The following is a 19,943-nucleotide window of genomic DNA, read 5'->3' as shown; positions in this document are numbered from 1 at the left end:
ACCTGGCTGAAAAATGCACAAAGCTAAACAGAGGACTAAATTTGAGGTCTTTAATCAGTCCCCACTGGGCACAGTTCTTTTGAGGAAATATGCCTAGAAAGGCTTGAGTGAGAGCTAAGAAAGGACTTCATAATTTGTCCGCTTTTAATAGTAAGGAATGCAAAAGTACATATATACTGCTTCACAAGTATCTCACATTCTTGATTTTTCATACAGTGTTCAATAAGAAGCAATACAAATTCTAAGGCTATGGAAAAATCTGCACACATTATTCAATGCAAAATTATTTCAGAGTAAAGAACAGTTCCTTGAAAACAAAAATTAACTTCTGCTGCATATCTACTTACTTCCATAATTTTATTACTTTAATACATTTGTTCAATGAGCTTACTTAATCTGAAGAAAAAAATAATGGACCTTTAATGGCCACCAAACTGATTTTTGAACTATATAAAAATCATCCATAACCAATTACTTTTTAAAATCCAAACTTTTTTTTACCTGGTACAGGCTGTCTCTCATTCCATTCACTTGTGATTAAAACTTCTAGGATTTTTATGAGGTGTTCAGCATTATCAGAGCTGTAAAACAGAATGGAAAAAATTTAAAGGTTTACATTAATGCCTTTAGAAAAGTAATGCAAAGATAACAGCATAAGCACAAGTCCTCTACATTAACTTATTAACTATTTTGAATAACAGAGCCATATATCATGGTTACAATACACTAGATAATTAAGATGTCTCACATACCTTCCTAACTGGAATTTGAAAAGCAGAGGGCTGAAAATTTCAGCTAAGGATCTTGCATTCAAGAGATTTTTGCTGGAGGTTTGACAAAGTCTGAAGAAATGTTTGAGCAAATATTGGAGAGTGAGCCAATACTGGTGAGGTATATTTGGAGACCTGATGAGTTTCTTCAGCAACTGAGCATATTCATCTGAGCTCTGCACTTCTGCAAGCAAACAGAAAGTCTCTTGATATCAGAGCAGAAACATTCAACAAATAAAATGAAACCATTACATGGTTCCCTGGTAAGTATCAATTTTACAGAAAAAATATTCTGTCCTTCAATAGAACCCAGCCTCTTCTTTCTTCTTTTGCAAAAGTGAAAAACTCAAGTGACAGAAGAAAACAACTGTATAAAAGTAAAATGGAAACAGAACATTCGTTTGGTAAAAACCACAATATGTGCAGTGCGTACTGGTAGAAGTCTGTCTTGTGTTTAGCGTCACACATGATTGGGTAATTCTGAGATGCAGTAGATAAGAATCACAGGTGCTTTTCTAACTTTGAAGGTTACCAGCCACAATGTCCTGCCCATGGAACATGCAACAGTACGAGGCCCACATACTGAAAGTTGTCAACTGTACTGTCTGAAATGACCACTGCCAAAGATGAACCTTATATTAACATATTTATTGCTTTATATTCCATAACTGCCAATGGACCTCAGAACACTGTGTTCTCGAATACATTTACTTTGTCAGCACTGATAAAAGGTTAACAATTAGCTCTTTCTGCACACAGATAAGTCCTTGATTTTTTTTAACCGGTACATGCACAGTTATTCTTACTTACTAAATGCACCAAGCTGTGTAATATCTTACAATTTTCATTATATTTATATTGTTAGTAATTTCAGCAGCTTTTATCAAAACCAGCTAATATATAATAAGTGAGGAAAAGACTTATTTTTGTTTTATGAGCACCACCTGTTGCGGTGTACAAAAACCTTCCACATTTTATGTAGGCTGAAACAGTATCACAGCCCCTTCATGCTGGGTACTGCCGATCCTAATAAATCTTTTTTTTCCCCGCTGTGAGTGGAAATACTTTCACATTCATACCTTGAGCTCCTGAAATCATTTCACTGTAAACAGATGCTGGAATGACAGAATTTGGCAGGTCCAGGAGATACCTCTTGAGAGCATCTGCTAAGATCTGCACATCAATTGGCTCAAAATCCATTGAAGAGGCATCTGAAGAAAAAACCCAGACATACGCAATTTAAAAATTTCTGAGGACCTTAAAATTGTCATTTCATACCACACCAGAACAGACAACCTAAATCTGATTTATGAAGAACAATTTGTAAGAAATCTCTGAAGACATCTAAATGAGTCTTTGCTGAAATGTGTTATTTACAAGGTGCAGTGAATTCCCACATTAGATACTAAAATTGTTCAGCAATACACTGTAAAGTTAAGGGGTCAGAAACTTCAATCATGAAGAGATTCTGACTAATAAATGATCAGATGTAAATTATGCACGGGAGTCAATATGCAGTGCAGGAAAATATTTATGTGGAAATGTTATAAGTAACACAAATTCTATTACTCAAGAAATGGCTTTATAGCATGCTTGAAAATTGTCTCATGTCCCCTCTAGTGGCTAATCTACATAGAGACTAACAGCATACTATAGCTGCCACGTGATAGAATTACTACTATAGCTAAAGTGGTGGTGGTTTGTATCTTGGTGATGAAGGTCCTGGGTTCAAACTCTGTAGACGGCCCCTAGTGAAGGTTATTATACTTTCACTGGGATTATTTCTGAAGTGACCAGAGTGTTTAAAAACACCTTGCTTTTTTTATATCCCAACCTTGTAAATTATATAAGGAAGACCCTGGATTCTGCATACTTTTCAAATGTTACTATACAGTTACAAATGATGCTTGTGGCAATATTTGTAATATTGTTATAGGGCTGCAAGGTTACGAGACACCTGGATATTTTTAACAGGTTTATGTTTTACATGTAAATATTTTGTGTAACCCCTACTATAGTAAGGAGCAATCCATAGTTAGTGCTGGGTGCAAATGCAGTATTTCTATTGGTAGCTGATTAGCAACTCAGGCCCTGAACCTGGAAACATTTATGTGAATAAACTGAAGCATGTCTAGATATATTTGCAGAATCGGATCCTTGGTTTCTTAAATAGCAGTTAGAATTTGCACATTTGTAATGGCCCATGGCCTGCTAGTGTAATTACAACTTGGGATAAAGTTCAATAGAATATTCTATCACTTATAGGACTGTCTGTTAACATTGGTGTAGTGAAAAAAAGAAGTCAAAATAAAAAACATAAAATTTTAGAAGTGTTTATTACAAGCCAGACAGGTTTCCTGTCAGACATGAAGCTCTCACAAAAGTTCCAGAATGCTCCCAAATCCAGAAAGTTTCAAAGGGCCCAATAACTTAGGGTGGGAAATAGGGAAGGAAGGGAAATAATTCTTTAAAAACCCAGTCTATCGGTGCAAGAACTCAAACTCCATTAGTCACTGTGGCTTTTATTCTCTATGCTGGATCAAGTCTGGGTTCCATTGGTTCAGTGTCTGTAAGAAACATCCCAAATGACTGGAACGAGAGCTATAGTGAGAGCTGGACCTATTTGATGTATAGCAAGCTATTTGTTGCTGCTGCTGTTGTGACCTTTCTATTTTTGATCACCTTTACTGGCTTGCTCCTGGAAGATTGTGAGCGCTGCTCAATAGGAACGAAGGACAATCAGTTCCTCAAAGGCTAAAGCCTTATTTTCCTGTTTTCCAACCTAATTAAATTTTGAACAAGAATACAGGTAAACCCCAGTTTTACAATGGTCTCAGGATACAGGTGGATCGTGCATAAAACTACATTTCAGATGTGAGATTCTATATTGATTTTGAATAAATTAAGAGATTCAGGTATTTGTGGTTTGGAAAGTCAGTGCTGAAAACAAAAATATTAAGAATAAAGCTTCTGTTGCTAACCCACAGTTCCATACCTTTCTCTACCATCATTCAAGATCATGATAACGGCTAGATTTAAAACATAGTGAACTCAAAAATAATTTCCTCCTCAATTTTAATCTTTAATTACTTTTAATTACTAAAATTGAAAGAGTAGAGAAATTACTTCTCTTTTTAGAGTTTGCATATTTTGTGCCTTTGACAACACGGTGTGTAATCAGTTTCAATTCCTAGCCTCATGCAGTGGTATGATGCCCTGGTACCCTCACGCAATTCTCTGAAAGGGGAAGTCCATACACATACTCTCCTCCACAGCTTGCAGAAGCTTGGGTAATGCTACCACCACAACAGAAGAGCTCTGCTCTTCCACAGTTTGACTGACTGTTGCTCTGGAATTATTTCTCATTTAGATGGTTAGGTTTTATTAAATTTTTAAGAATCTGCTAAAGGAAACTGGAGGCAGGGGTGCTGGGACAATTAATATAGTGGGGTGCTGAGAGCCATTGTACCAAACTGTAAACCAGGTATATAATGGAAACCACTTTAAGCCTGGGGGTGCTGCTACACCCCTAGTTCCAGCACCTATGACTTGAGGCAAGAGGACAAGTAGCTGGGGGGTATCTCCCCACCCCACTAGGCCTACTGCAGGGGCCAGAGAAGGGAGAAGCCAGATGAGTGTCCGAAACCCTAGGACTCTGGCACAGGGGAGGAGAAGAGAGAGATAGGAATTGGGGAAGCATGTTGTACACGGGGGGTGGAGGAATTCTACTGCCCTGATACCTAGATCCCTGCACAGAGTAGCATCATCAGCTAGGTTCTCTTCCTTCACTCTCAGAACCAAAAGAACCAGAACCAGATGGAATATGCAGCAGAGCCAGGAGGCTCCCCTCCAACCCCCTACACTGGGCCAAAGGAAGCAGAGGGCTGAATGTATTAATGTATGCACAAAATTATGTGCAGCTGTACATGCATAAATAAAATTTATTCCACAGCATTATTGGGACAGCGCATCTTTATCTTGCTTCTGAATGAGACTCCTTTCCTCTTCCAGAGCCCTCCTCAAACAGTTAAGGTACTAATAAACATTAAACTAATTATTCTTGGACAGAATACCAGTATAATGGGGACTTGGAGAAAAATATTTATTCCATGAAAGTGGAAAGGTTAATATTATGGCAAATGCAATGGAATAAAAACTATATCAACTAAACATCAAATTATATAGTTTGAATAGGGGGCATAGAAAAAAAATGTTAAAATCTTAATACAAAACCTATTTGGTACTTTAAGAAAAACAGTTGTACCTACCACACTCAAGAATTTGTCTTAATTCTGCAATACTGCTTGACCCTTGTGTTCTGTACAAAGTTGAACATTCCAGACCTTAAAAACACAATAGATTGAATACATGAACTTAATATCCTTTGTGGCTTTATATAGGAAACAACATATTTCTATTGTCCTCAAATAACTATTTACAGTTACAGTATAACTTAGTATACAGTATAAGTTAGTATAATTCTTACACACCATGACAAAATACTGTATGCTATTGCTTTTATAGGGCAACAACATACCCCACAGGAAAATATACCATGCCTGACATGCATGCCTGCAAACTGCTGGGCCAGCAGAAGCTGCCAGCCAAGAAACAGCAGAAATCCAGCCAACCCTCATTCCCCGCTCCCACACTCAACCAAATCGCCAAGCACTGGCTTTAGGAGGCCAACACCAGCAGAAGGAGAAGTGTGTACTTGCCAAGGTAAAGATTTGCCTGCAGTGGAGCAAAGTGAAGTTCAGTAGGAAACACCCAGCCCTTCCCTGCCACTCTATGCACCTTTCCAGCTAAGGAACAGCTGGCCTTAAACCCTCTAGGAACTACTGCTCCCTTGTTCATGTCCTATTGCCCCATCTCTCCCAAGTGCCTTCATAAGGCAAGAAGAGATGGGATACAGGGAGGAGACAGAGAAAATGAAGTGGAGGTGTCCCACCAAAAGAGAGGAGAAGCTCAGGGCCTGCCACCCCAGAAATACAACTTGAGCAGAGACAGCAAACATGGTCTGCCTCAAGAGGAAACAAACAGTTGAAAAGCTGCTTGAGAATAAATAATTCCTTAGATTGTGATAGTTTATGGTACCCAAAGCCGAAGGAGCTATTTTTCCTTTTGGGGGGATACTTTACTGTTCTTATCCTAAAGCCAATCACTATCTGGTTTTCTGCATATTTATTTTATTGACTTCAGACATAGAGAGCACACACAGTACGTAAGCTGTCAGTGCTGGTGGTGTTGCTGCAGACATGTTAAACAGTTGTCCTGTATTAGCCCCATTTCAGTGGTGGAGTTAGTGATCCCTGTGTATACTCTGTAAAGTGCAGACATCCTTCCAAATAAAAGACACCATAATAAATGTAAGATTTTTTGCTCCATATTTTACATTAAAGAGCATGCCCAGGGATACAGGCCACATATGATTTAATAACATCCAGTGTGGTCTCCTAGAAACAGTAGCTGACTATGCTGGTTGCCATTAAACTCTGGCTCTGAGTACTGGCATCAGCAGCCCCTGATCCCAGCCTTCAAAGTGTTGACACTGATAGTAACCAGGCCACAAATCCTGTCTTGCCCTCCGACTCCCAACTACATGACCATTAGGAGAGCAGGGTACAGTGGGCATCTCCTGGCCACATAAGGTTGATGAAGGTGACATCAGCAGAGAAGCTGGGGAAAGAGACAAGGGGGTCAGGAGGCAAGAGATGGACAGAGAATAGGTTATTTAAACAGGAGAGGGAAGAGAAACAAAAGATTGAGAAGGCCAGTAGGGGTAAGGGGGAATGGTATGGGGAGGAGGGGACCAGGACAGAGCGGGACAGCTGGGAGTGTGGGAAGGGAGAAAAGTCAAAGGGCATACAACAAATATGGGCTGATTGAACAGACAGTAGCAATAAAGGACTGCCTCTTTGGAGGGCAAAAAATACCTCCCAAAACTTAGCATTCTGAGATATTTTCCCGTGCTATCTCATGGCAATGCGTTTCTGTGATTACAAATATCAACCGGGTGCAAGAGTATTACATTATTCAAAACCTCAAATTAAAATCTCTGTTTTTGCTCTGTAGCAGGTTACCAGGTGTCAGGTGGTATAAGCTATGTTATTACCTCTATAACCCAAGTAACCTCTGTTGAGCACATACCAACAAGATAAGGCTCTGACTAAATTTGCTTGAATACCAATTGAGCAATGGGATACATTACAAACCCTCGGTAGGGAAATGTACAAACTCTGGGCCTGATCCTGCAGTCCCCATTCACAAACATAACTAAAACACTGGCAGACTGTTCATCATCATACCTTTCTTTTCAATAGCCTCCACTATCTTGATAAGAATTGGTGGAGCGACGTCAGGAGGCAAAAATTGCTCTGTAAGATCTGGAAGTGTAAAAGCTGTTAAAAAAAAAACAACAGTTAAGCTACAGTTACATGCAATTTCAGTTTATGAATGTCATGAGATATAATGCAACTGGTTAATTTTTAAACACTGAACAAATTCATTTTATCAGCTGTGAAAGTCCATGTAGACATTTTGCTTGTCTGTTCTGCATGCAAAATAGAATACTACGCAATTACTTACTGGTTATTTTAGAAAAAACAACTCTCACATGCTAAATATCACTACTATATTTAAACTAAAGACAAACATCCAGTACATAATTAGCAAAATCCTAGTAACTATTCCCCTCATTTGTTTATCTTATTTTTTTTCTTTTTTAATCAAGCAAAGCTGTCTACTTCATGACATTTTGTTCCTCCAAGTATTCTATCCCTTCACCTTTTGTATTTACACAAATCCATTCTCCAGGACTGAATAGTGATGATAAACAATAACAATAACGAAAATGCATTTTTATGGCACCTTCATTCAGAGAATACCAAAAATGCTTTATAAATCATTAATAAATTTTCACTACTCCTGTGAGGAAGGTAAGTAATATAAAGTAAAAAGTGTAGAATCCACACAGAAGCCATATAAAATTCTTAGGGGTGGATAAAAAAAAGAACAGTTTTTTTGGGCCTGAAACATTTTCTCCTATGGTGAACCAGATGAGGGAGCTATATACATATCTCCCTGGAACTGCTAATCTACTGAATGAAACACACTTCTATTGGTATGAACTCTCTGCAGGAACAACCAACATGTCATATTAATGAGAAAGCTTAATAACAGTTGCAGTTTGTTTTAATTTTTATAGGGTCACAATATTGACAATATATGCCTGATGGTGCAAAGAGAGCCTCCTGTTTTGTACAATGATCAATAAATAAAGAATAAAAATAAGATATTCTAAAATGAATCTTTTGCAAACTGAAACAAAGCTGCATACTGATTTTATCCAAAGTCAGTTCTTTATTGAAAGAACAAACTAATACAAAAACGTTCTCGCTCTGATAAATGCATTATTTTTGCCAAAAAGAGTAATTTCAAAATTTAAAAGCAGTCGTGTTTGATTTTTGGAAAGCTAGGATGTTTACAGAAAGATATTCTTACTAAACAGCCACCAGCAACATCTGGCATGACTGACAGATTATGATGGATAAAGATGAATTAATCACTGGATTGGAAATTGGTGGTTGCCTAGGGACCAGTGATCATGACCTGATTACATTCAGTATGGGCAAACAGAGGACAGTCCCAAGCAGTAATATACATACCCTATGCTTTAAAAGGGCTAATTTCACAATGCTGAAAAATATTATGAACAAAATTTAATGGGAAGAAAAATTTAGAAGGAAAAATGCGAATGAAAATTGAGAATTCTTTCAGAAGAGTTTATTAGATGGCTAAAAAGCCATGAATCCACAATCTACAAAAAGGACTATTTGGACTAAAAGCCCATCCTGGTTCAGTGGTGAAGTGAAGACAGAAATTAGAAATAAATGAGTAATATATAACAAATGGAAAAAAGGGAAAACAGATACCAATTGATAGAATTTAGATGTTATGAAGTGCAGAAAACTGATAAGAGAAGCACACATTAAATGGATTAAGAACTGGCTGACAGAGCTCAAAAAATAGAAGGGGTGGTGGACCAATTTGTATAGTGGGGGTGCTGAGAGTCACTGAACCAAAACTAAACCCTGTATACAATGGAAGCCACTTCAAGCCACGGGGTGCTGCAGCACCCCCTGCACTCCTAGTTCTATGAAAAGTCGTTGTCAATGGGAAATCATCATCAAACGGGGGTGTTTCTAGTGGAGTTCCACAGGGAACAGCACCAGGCCTGATACTATTCAACATTTTCATCAGTGAGCTGGAAGTAAATATAAAATCACTGTTGATAAAAATTTGCACCTGAGACAATAGACTGGCAGAGGGGTAAATAATAACAAGGGTAAAGCAGCCAAACAGAGTGATCTGGTTCACTTGATAAGCTGGGCCCATTCAAGCAAAATGCATTTTAATGTAGCCAAATGCAAAGTTTTATACCTAGCAACAAAGAATGCAGATCATATTTACAGAATGGGGGACTGGATCCTTGAAAGCAGTGACTCAGAAAAATATTTAGGGCTCCTAGTAGACAAGCAACTGAACATGAGCTCCCCTCGTGATGCTGTGGCATAAAGGGTCAACACATTCTTTGGTTATATAAACAGGGGAGTAGTGAGTAGAAGGGAGGTGTATACAGCATTGCTTAGACCAATACTGGAATACTGCATACAGTTCTAGTGTCCACCGTTTAAAAAGGATGTTGAAAAATTGGAAAGAGTGAAAAAAAGAGCCCCCAAAATTATTTGAAGGCTGGGGAAAATGACTTACAGTGAGACTTGAAGAGCTTTCTCTGTTTAGCTTATCAAAAAAGAAGTCTGAGAGGTGGCTTGATTGCAGTGTGTAAATACCTTCACGGGGAGAAAATACCACGTACTAAAAAGGCATATGAAGAACCAAATTAGAAACTAGATACAACTTTTATCAGTGAGGGTAGTTAATCACTGGAACAAACTACCAAAGGAAGTGGTGGATTCTCCATTTCTTGACATCTTCAAATCAAGGCTGTACGTCTTTTGAGAAGATATGATTTAGCCAGACAACTAACTGGGCTCAGTGCAGGGGTAAGTGGGTGAAATATCATGGTCTGTATATAGCAGAGATCAGACTAGATGATCTAATGGTCACTTCTGGCCTTAGAATGTATGAATCTGCTATAATAAATGTACATTTATTCAAAGAATATGACAGTGTCAAATCAAAGGCTCTGCCAAGAAAATCCTCAAATTACAAAATACCAATTGCAAGATATAATCTAACACTACTACTACTACTATTAATAAGTCTCATTCTGATGTTTGGAAAGTCAAAGGCATAAAATCCCTCCCAATATCAAGGTGAGAATATGTTTTAAAAATAGAGAGATTAAATTTTTTCCATGATGAAAATAACTTTTTGCTCCGTTAGGCAGTTATTGCATTAATTTTTACTCTCCCACCTCCCTTCTGCCAAGTCATGAAATGCCATGAGCTCTGAGCAGAGATGCTCACCTCATTCTTCTAACCGAAGACAAGATGCAGAGCTATGACACAAAATTGAAAGGAAGGGGAGAGGAAAAAGAGGATGGTAAGGTTAAATGACACCCAGGATGAAAGGCTTGGGGAGAGAGCAGGACAGGGAGGGCCCAGTTACAGATCTTAACCCACTATATACTCTTTGGTTCATACAACAGAAGGAACTAGAGAGCTACACACTATGTCAGATTAAGCGAGTGGTGCCTAGAGACTATGATAATAGGCACATTACAAATGCCTACTTAGAACAATTAACTTGTCTTTAGGAAAAGGAATACCTTTCAACTAATTTCTAACTTGATATTTATTTCTGAAAGTTAAAGGTGTAGTCCAGGCAGACCAAAAATGAAAACCTGTGCATCTGGTGTCCCCTGAAGGCTTTATGTCATAGGAGAAAGCCACTGGGAAGGATAGAGAAGAATCTCAGAAAACATGTTTTCTTTTCAAAAGGGCAAAGATGGAGGGACACTAACAGCCTTCAACTTACTCCAAAATGGAAAGCTTCTCCATACCCTATCTCACTTCCTTTGCTTTTGATTTACATTGTAAGCAGGTGACTTATGGCAACATATGTAAGCATCCATGAAGTGAGAGCAAAATGCAAACAGAGTCCTCGGTCATATCATTCTTCTGGAAACAGAAGCAGATGTTAGGTCTACTACTCATTTTCAAAAATACCCTGAAATGCTAAAGACTCTCTATAAAAAGAAAAGGAGTACTTGTGGCACCTTAGAGACTAACCAATTTATTTGAGCATAAGCTTTCGTGAGCTACAGCTGTAGCTCACGAAAGCTTATGCTCAAATAAATTGGTTAGTCTCTAAGGTGCCACAAGTACTCCTTTTCTTTTTGCGAATACAGACTAACACGGCTGTTACTCTGAAACCTATAATGATATAAAACCCTGTCTAAGACATAAAACCATTCTCTTCCAAAACAAAAGAAACACTCACCCCTCTCCCCAGTCTTTTGCCCTTGAAATCTGTAAAGTTGGTCACCTAAATCCATCTTTGGGCACTTAAGTAGCCTCATTTTTCCCCACAGATCCTAGCTATTGGTGGTGTTCTCAATCAATGGGAGGTGCTGGTGCTTAGCACCTCTGAAAATCAGGCCATGGATTTTCCAGTGCACATGTAAAAGTGCTGATGACGGCCTTTCAACACACATGAAGTATCTGAAGCACATGCCTAATTTACAAGCTATTTAACCTTTGCACAAATCCTCTTTTGGTATATTAGTATTGGATTATAAAGATTTCAATGAAAAGGAAACACTCTCTGGAGTATATATTTACATATATAATATATATATTTAGAGCAAACTTTAATCTTTTTTAAAATTAACGCCCCTCTCCCCGTACTTTTTCCTCAAAAGAAAATGTGTGTTTTAAAGGGGAAATACCATAATATAATAAAATAGAGAGAGCTTGGAGGATTTTGGTTTTATTTTTTCCCCACTGCTACAGATAACTATTACTTCACGGAAACTGATAATTTTGCAAGTACTTAGAATACTTTTGAAACCACTAATACTGTTTCATAACTGTGTAAGTGATAAAATATTTTTGAATTCATGACTATTTGGGCTACAAATCCCCATTTCAGTAATGATATACAACAGAAATAAGGAGTTTATAACAAAAGGCTATAAATATAAAGGAAGTTTTTTAAAACGTAAAGTTGTCTTTTAATACACTGATAAAAGGACAATGCAACTGAACAACATAGATACACAAGTCATCAAAATTGACAAAATGTCAAAATATAAAAGTTTAAGAGATACCATTTAAAAAATAAATTTTTTTAAACAATTCTACAGTTTTCTATTCTCTGCTGCTACTTATGCTATTCAATGTATTTCCTTTATAAAATTCCCATAGCATTATATTGTCACTGGTAATTTAGTCTTTCTACTTTGGCATAAGACAGAAAATTATAGTCATTTCAAGATGAAAGACCTTAGAAAACATATGTCTGCCAGAATAGAGACTTTACACCACTCTCAGAACTAAATGCCAGTTCATAACATTTACACAGAAGAAAGCCAGATTTATGCACAGTGCCCTTCACATTTAAAATACTGAAAGGAAATGGCAGCATTTGAATTGGAAAAAATATGACCAACTCTGGAAAAAGTCTCTGTTTCAACTTCTGAAGCCGTAAAACAAAGTTATCATTAAAGAATGTCCTGAACACGGATTAGATGTTCTAGAGCAAAACACAGCACACATCAGGAGATTTACTGTGGCAGGGAAAAACCCTTTTAAGCATGCCATTTTCAGTGAAAGCACAAAGAATCATGCAACCTTCATTTAGTACCTGATTTTAAAATTATATTTTGTTTTGAAGCATGCTGTAGCACAGCACAGAGGTTTGGAGAACCAAATCCACTCTTAAGAATCTGAGCAACTTTGTAGATTCCTTTGCTACAATCCAATATCAGTTTTTCACTTAAAGTAATCATTTCGCTTTTCACAAAACAAATTCCGTAATTTGTTTTAAAAATCCCACTGTATCCAAAATATCAAGACTCTCACAAGTTGTTATACACTACTACTGCCTTCTTTGCCAGTCATTAAGTCTCAGGAGTAGTATGTATCTCAGATAGTAGTAGTAAGCCTTCTGATGACACATCATAAATGCTGAATTTTCCACTAGATCTATTTTTACCTTGCCACAGTGATAACCAATCGGATGAAACAGAAGTCAGGATTCCCTCCAATCTGAGAGCTCTTCTCTCTCTCACTAATACAGGCAGGCCTGAACAGCTCTAAGGCAACAGCAATGGGTGGGAGACGATAGCATACCTTACGTTTAAGCGCTGCCAACATAGCTACGAAGTGCAAGATGAAACCAGCACACAGCTGCACCTTTTGGAGGAGTTCTCAGTAAAAAGAGATATTTTAGAGTTAGTACCTGGCAAAGCCAAATGGAAATTTAAAGGTGGAATATTGGATCCACAAGTCTCTGAGCCAAATCTTTCATTATTGCTGGAAGAAGCATGAAAGTGGATAGAAAAAAATAAAGCCTGCCCTTTAATATGTAGTAAGATACACTATGGAAAAAAGGTTCATTTAGAAGTCTTTTACAGAGGAGACCATAAATAAACAACTGAATTTAGGTCTGAACCAAAATGATTCCATACAATTTTTGAGATTTTTAGACATGGATATGTGCAATTGTGAACACTTAAACTGCACATGTAAATATCAGAGCGGTGCATGCAAGTCTGGTATATGAAAGTGTATAGGTCCTATTATCTGCATAGCAGGTTATGTGTGCAAAGATACAGTTGAGTGGACAAAATGGGTATCATTCTCCTTATGTCCATCACACACACAAGCTTTGAAAATCTCACACTTCACGTTTGAGTAAGAAAAAGTCTGCCTCATTAGCAGGAGATCCTGATGAACACTAAACTTAAATATATAACAGTAAACGGAGTTATCAAGCAAATTGAGTAATGCTTTCAACATGAGTAGCTAGGAAAATGATTGGGAAACAGTGGATGTCGTCAGGAGCCACTCAATGCATTATTTTCAAACAATATCCTCAAATTAAATTGATGCCCTCAGAATAATTTATGACATTAGAAGAACCTCCAGATAATTTAGCACTCATACTAAGTATTGAAAATTGATGGGAAATAAATTATCTTTCTTAGCTGCTTCACACGTATTTAAATCCAGAAAATAAGCAGATATGTATAATACCTGGTAGGGGGGAAAAATGAAAAAAAAAAAAGTTTCGTTTTACCATCCATATTCCCAAAGGAGCCTCTAAATTTAAATTTAGAATTCGTAATGACCGAGTGCAAATGCTTGTGCAGTAAAAGTTAAATGAAGGTACAAATTAGAGATGAGGCACACCTGACTGTCAAAGGCAGCAAAATAGACTGCTTGACAGTTTACAAAACAAACACCACCACCCAACCACAGACAAACAAAACAAATAAAACTAACCCACCACCACATTACTTTGATTGCGTGGACTTGTTTATCTCCATATGTGTACACAAATCAGGACTCCAAAATACAGAGAAGGTGGGATTCAAAAAGGGAGAAGCACTATACTCCCTCTACTGATACAAAGATCTACTGACACATCTTCAAGATGTGTCGTCCCTATCTGTAGTCCAAATGTGGGTATATATGCACACCGTGTGCCGGAGTCTATAAATTTTTACTAAGTAGTGTCCAGTGGTGTGCACATGCACAATAGATCTCATTGTGCTCTGAATCAACCTTATAAAGCGCAGTGCGGACAGACACCTCTCAGTTCCTAATCTTACCGTGAATATGGTCATGATCCACAGTAGAGGGGACAGAGGTTGGGTAGTGCAATACATATAGGGACCATACATTTAGAAGACCCTCCAGTTACAGATAAGTACACTCAAAGAAAAAAATGAAGCATAGTCCCTTATGTGCATTCAACATGTGGGAGTTGAGTAAGCAGTAGTCAAACACGAGGCAGGTGCAAGGAGGCAGATAGAACAGCTATCCATATTACTGCTGTGTCCATAGCTGTACCTGTGGTAGAAGTCTGGACCAACGAGTAATGTCTCGTAAACGTGTGTGTGGAGTTCCAGGTCACCGCCCTATATATAATATATAATCTAGTGAAGGCATGTCTCAGAGGCTGCTTGAGCTCTGGTGGAATGGGCTCTCTTGGTAACAAAGAATGAGGCAGCTTGAAATCCACTTTGAGAGTCTCTGCACAGACAGAGCTTGACCATTTGATTGCTACATTATGATGATAAAAAGTTTGGATGTTTTTCTAATTGCTTTTGTTCTCTGTTGATAAAAGGCCAGTGCCCAACAGATGTCTAGAAAATGAAGCCTTCTCTCCTCATCAGAGGCAAGCAATTTTGGAAAAAACACCAGTGAGTGAACGGTTTAATTCGTGTGAAATTCCAAAATTACTTTAGAGATGAATTTCACGTGGGGGCAAAGAGAGACTTTCTTTTTATAAAAGATGGTATATGACGGATCTGCCATGAGTTCTCCCAACTTGCTCACGATCCTAGCTGATGTGATGGCAACTAGTAAGGTAACTTTTATGGAGAGATGGGCTAATGGTTCAAAAGGAGGTTTGGTGAGAACTGAAAGTACAAGGCTGATGTCCCACTGAGGTGCTGGCTTCGCCATTGGTGGAAAACTTCTAAGAAGACCCATCAGGAATCTAGTCATTGTGGGGTTAGTAAGGATGGTATGGTCACCAATTGGGGGAAACTGTTGCAAGATGGACCTGCAGGGAACTGACGAGAGGCCCGATGTCTTGGGGGTAAGTAGGTATTCTGGAACAATAGGGATCCTAGTGGATTCTGGAGATAGCTGGCATTCTTGTGACCAAGAGGAGAAGCACTTCCATGGGCCCAAACAGCATCTCCTGGTTGAATCCCTCCTGCTTTGGTGGAGAATGGATTGAACAGCCACTGAACATGAGGGCTCTACATCTGATTCTTATCCAGTCCTTGAGTTGTAGCTGTCCTTGGTTGGCATGCCTCATTGTACCATTGTGTTGTGCCAGAAGATCCAGAAATAGTCAGATTTTGATGGTCAGATGGGTTCATATCCTCAGGAGTTCTGAGATTCAGAACTATGTCAGTCTGTTGGGCATGAGGATGACCCAAGCCCTGTCATGGCAGATTTTTTGCAAGACTTGTAGCATTAGTGAGATTGGAGGGAAGGCATACCTGAGGTGGTCCGTCCAGGGTAGCAGCAAGGTATTGTCCTTTGAGCCATGGCCCAGAGATTCCCTGGAGCAGTATTGGGATAGTTTCTTGTTTCCTTTTGAGGCAAAGAGATCCCAAGATGGTGTTTCCCACTGGTTGAAGATTTGGTTCAGAACAGAATCATAAATCTCCCATTCGTGCTCGGTGGACAAATATCTGCTGAGACTGTCTGCTAGGGAATTCTGCACTCCTGGTGATTAAACTGCTAAGAGGGTTATGTGGTTTCTGATCCACCAATTCCAGAAGTTGACTACTTCTACTCACATGGGAAGGGTTCGCCTCATATGATGATGATAACAGTATTTCCATACCACTACTAAAAAGTTAGATTTCTTAGATCAGTAGGTCTAGATAACTTTCATCCAAGTGTTTTAAAAGAACTGGCTGAGGAGCTTCCTGGACCGTTCATGCTGATTTTCAATAAGCCTTGGAGCACTGGGGAATTTTGAGAAGACATGAAGAAAGCTAATGTGGCAATTTTAAAAATGTTTAAATGGGATGACCTACGTAACTAGAGTCCTTTCAGCCTGACATTGATCCCAGGGAAGATAATGGAGCAGATGATACAGGATTTGATTAATAAAGAACTAAAAGGAGGGTAATCAACATGGGTTTATGGAAACTAGATTCTGTGAAATGAACTTTCTTTTTTTGATGAGATTACATGTTTGGTTGATACAGGTAATAGTGTTGATGTATTATAGACTTCTCTATGGCATTTGACTTAGTTATCACATCACATTTTGATTAAAACTAGAATGATATAAAATTAACATGGCACACATTACATGGATTAAAAACTGTCTAACTGATAGATCTCAAAATGCATCTGTAAATGGGGAATCATCAACGAGTGGGTCTGTTTCCAGTGGGGTCCTACAGGGATCGGTTCTTGGCCGTATACTATTTAACATTTTTATCAGTGACATGAAAGAAAACATAAAATCATCAGTGATAATGTTTGTATATGTTACAAAAATTGGGAGAATGGTAAATAATGAAAAAAGGTCATTGATTCAGAGTGATCTGGATCGCTTGGTAAACTGGGTGCAAGAAAACAAGATGCATTTTAATATGGATAAATGAAAATGTATACGACTAGGATCAAGGACTGTAGGCCATACTTACAGGTTGCGGGACTCTCTCCTGGGAAGCAGTGACTCTCAGAGATTTGGGGGTTGTGGTGGATAATCAGCTGAACACAAGTTCCTACTGTGACGCTATGACCAAAACAGCTAATGCAATCCTAGGATTGCGTATAAGTAGGAAGGTTATTTTACCTCTGTATTTTGCACTGGTGAGACTACTGCTGGAACACTGTATCCAGTTCTGGTGCCCACAAGGATGCTGATAAACTGGAGATGGTACAGAGAAGAGCAATGAGAATGACTAAAGGATTAGAAAACATGCCTTATAGTGATAGACTCAGGAGCTCGATCTATTTAGTTTAACAAAGAGAAGGTTAAGGGGTGACTTAGTAACTGACTGTAAGTATCTATGTGAGGAACAAATATTTAATAATGGGCTCTTCAATCTAGCAGAGAAAGGTATAATATGATCCAATAGCTGGAAGTTGAAGCTAGACTAATACAGACTGGAAATAAGGGGTAAATGTTTAACTGAGAGAATAATTAATCATTGGAACAATTTACCAAGGGTTGTGGTAGATTCTCCATCACTGACAATTTTTAAATCAAGAATGGTTTTTTAAAAGTTATGTTCTAGTAATTATTTTAGGGAAGTTCTATGCCTTTTGTTATATGTGAGGTCACACTACATGATCATAAGGGTCCCTTCTGGCCTTGGAACCTATGACCACAACTTCGTTTTGGGATCAGTAATGATAAAGAGTTTAATGGTATTAGCCAAAGGGGCAAGCAAGCCAGGTTCTGTTAACCAAGGCTTTAACTGGATTATGTATATAAAGAAGGAAGTTGTGCGTAGAGAAAGAGAGAGATGTTAAGTAACAATGCACAGTCTGTCATTAATTAGTCAAGTACTGTAACTGAGAGTAGAAAGTCAAGCTGCTGGGAGGGAAGAAGCAGGCTCTTTCTTAAGGCCCTCATTATCCAAGGAAGCTGGGTTGGCTATATGAAGAATGAAAGTGCCACTCAGCATGGGAGAGAGATCTGTTCCGGGCTCTGGAGACTATTAGGACAGAGCTATCCAACACCTCATTAAGAAGATATTTTAAAAGCCAACATGGTTCCTGGAAAAAAGAGGGGGCTCAAACATCTCTAATCTTGACATGTGTGATTACAGGTGGCTTAATAGGCCTGTTTACTAAATTTGGCTTTTTATTTTTATCTGATGTTATCAACCTGACAGACGGTGCAGATTCAGGTCACCAGGAAAGCCTTGGCAGTAAGGGAGAAATGCAGAATGTCGCTGAGCTAGATACAGAAGCAATTTGGCCTACCTGGACTAAAAGCCTTTTAGACGAATGACCCCTTTTTGTCTGAACAGAGAGAGGTTTGCAAGTCAAGATTTATTGGGCTGTGAACGATTCCAAAGTCCCAAACAATTCTGACAGGAAAAGGAGTAGAAGAAAGAACCACTGCCATTCACCTGGTGTGAAGCAAAGTCCAACTGGGAAACTTGGGAGCACTGGATTTGTGTCTAGAGACCCTTCAGAAATTTCTTCACAATATGCTGCAAATCAAAGATTTTCTTCCAAGTTGTCCCGCTACTGCAACCATAACAGTAGGCTGTGATTATGATATGGAGGATGGGAATGACAACTCCATTTATATGTTCCTTTTGGAGAGAGCTGAATGGCCCAGCAGTACCTTTCCTACAACATCTCTCTCAACGATGCCAATGACCTCTCATGGATACAGAGCACTCTGTTAAGTGCCTTTTTGTTTTTCAAGAAAAAAGTAAAAGAAAGAACCTCTTTTGTTCCTACACCAATGCATAGAATAATGGTAAGAATGCTTTCAAGGAAAAAATAATGCTCTTTCCTAAGAGGGACTGAGAAGTCAAGGGGAGGGGCACGCTTAGTAACTTGAACTTCAACCTACCCATAATATTGCTCAGAATGCTTAGTGAACATCTGTAGAATCCCGTAAATGAGGTAGGTACTTATGACAAAAATGTTCAAGGGAAGCTGCAAAAATATTTTTGTATAATTGTTGAGAGAAAATAACACACACACCTTTAAAATGCACACAATATTTCATACAATAAACCAGGGGGGTTGACTAGATGACCTCCTGAGGTCCCTTCCAACCCTGAGATTCTATGAATAGGAATACAGCTGATTTTCAAGTGGGCAACTAAAAATACGATCCAGTTCGACCGTCCATCTGATCAACAAATATATAAAGAACATAGTGAAAGCTGAATGTACCCTCTTTTTTACCCTGCCTACTCATTATAAAGGGAAATAAGTATACTACAAGTCGAACAGTCGCTTCTAGAAATTAATGCTATAAGTGAGCCGAGTCAAATACTTTGCCTGGATATTTTCAGGACATACCAGTATAGCTATACAAGCAAATGTCAAGCTTCATGTGATGGGGTGTAGGGAATGGGGTTAGACGAGGAGAAAAAAGCAGAAAACAATTCCTGCCCCAGTCAGCATGTACAACACTGAACAAGACTCGGGGCAGGTTTTTTTTTTTTTTTGGGGGGGGGGGGGGTGGGAGGAAGCAGGAGGTGATTGCAGAAGTCAGGGGAGCATGCATGTGGGAAAATTAGCTTGCTATAAAAACTAATGTAGTAGTCACTCCTAGATGATAGACAGGCTTCAGAACTAGACAGAACAATGCTCTGATCTGATATGGCAAGTCATACGTTACTATATATTGACCTTCTGCCCCCCCCCAGCAAAAGAACATGCTAGAACTCCAGCATTAATAATGGAAAAATCCCTCCACAACAAACTTTAGAAAAAAAGCATCTGACTGGAAAAGCTTGGT

At 38.5% G+C, this 19,943-nt stretch overlaps 1 protein-coding gene across 2 annotated transcripts in view; it reads right to left on the bottom strand.

The window, feature by feature from the left end:
• PIK3R1 (phosphoinositide-3-kinase regulatory subunit 1) overlaps positions 1–19,943 on the bottom strand; it is a 79,795-nt gene that overhangs the window by 24,385 nt on the left and 35,467 nt on the right. The window contains exons 1-6 of one of the 2 annotated variants that reach the window (XM_043546565.1): positions 12,603–12,936; positions 7,079–7,171; positions 5,039–5,113; positions 1,850–1,981; positions 753–954; positions 502–581 (exon numbers count right to left, since the gene is read on the bottom strand). In XM_043546565.1, coding sequence (XP_043402500.1) covers positions 502–581; positions 753–954; positions 1,850–1,981; positions 5,039–5,113; positions 7,079–7,171; positions 12,603–12,747 — 727 coding nt within the window. In that variant the 5' untranslated portion in view covers positions 12,748–12,936. Of the gene's footprint in view, positions 1–501; positions 582–752; positions 955–1,849; positions 1,982–5,038; positions 5,114–7,078; positions 7,172–12,602; positions 12,937–19,943 lie in introns of those variants that run through there. The other variant, XM_037902934.2, reaches the window with a different exon arrangement.

Source organism: Chelonia mydas, chromosome 5 (assembly GCF_015237465.2).
Source record: "Chelonia mydas isolate rCheMyd1 chromosome 5, rCheMyd1.pri.v2, whole genome shotgun sequence".
Classification (NCBI taxonomy): domain Eukaryota; kingdom Metazoa; phylum Chordata; order Testudines; family Cheloniidae; genus Chelonia; species Chelonia mydas.
The sequence above is the reverse complement of the archived record's forward strand: the minus strand, read 5'-3'. Positions and strand labels throughout refer to the sequence as shown.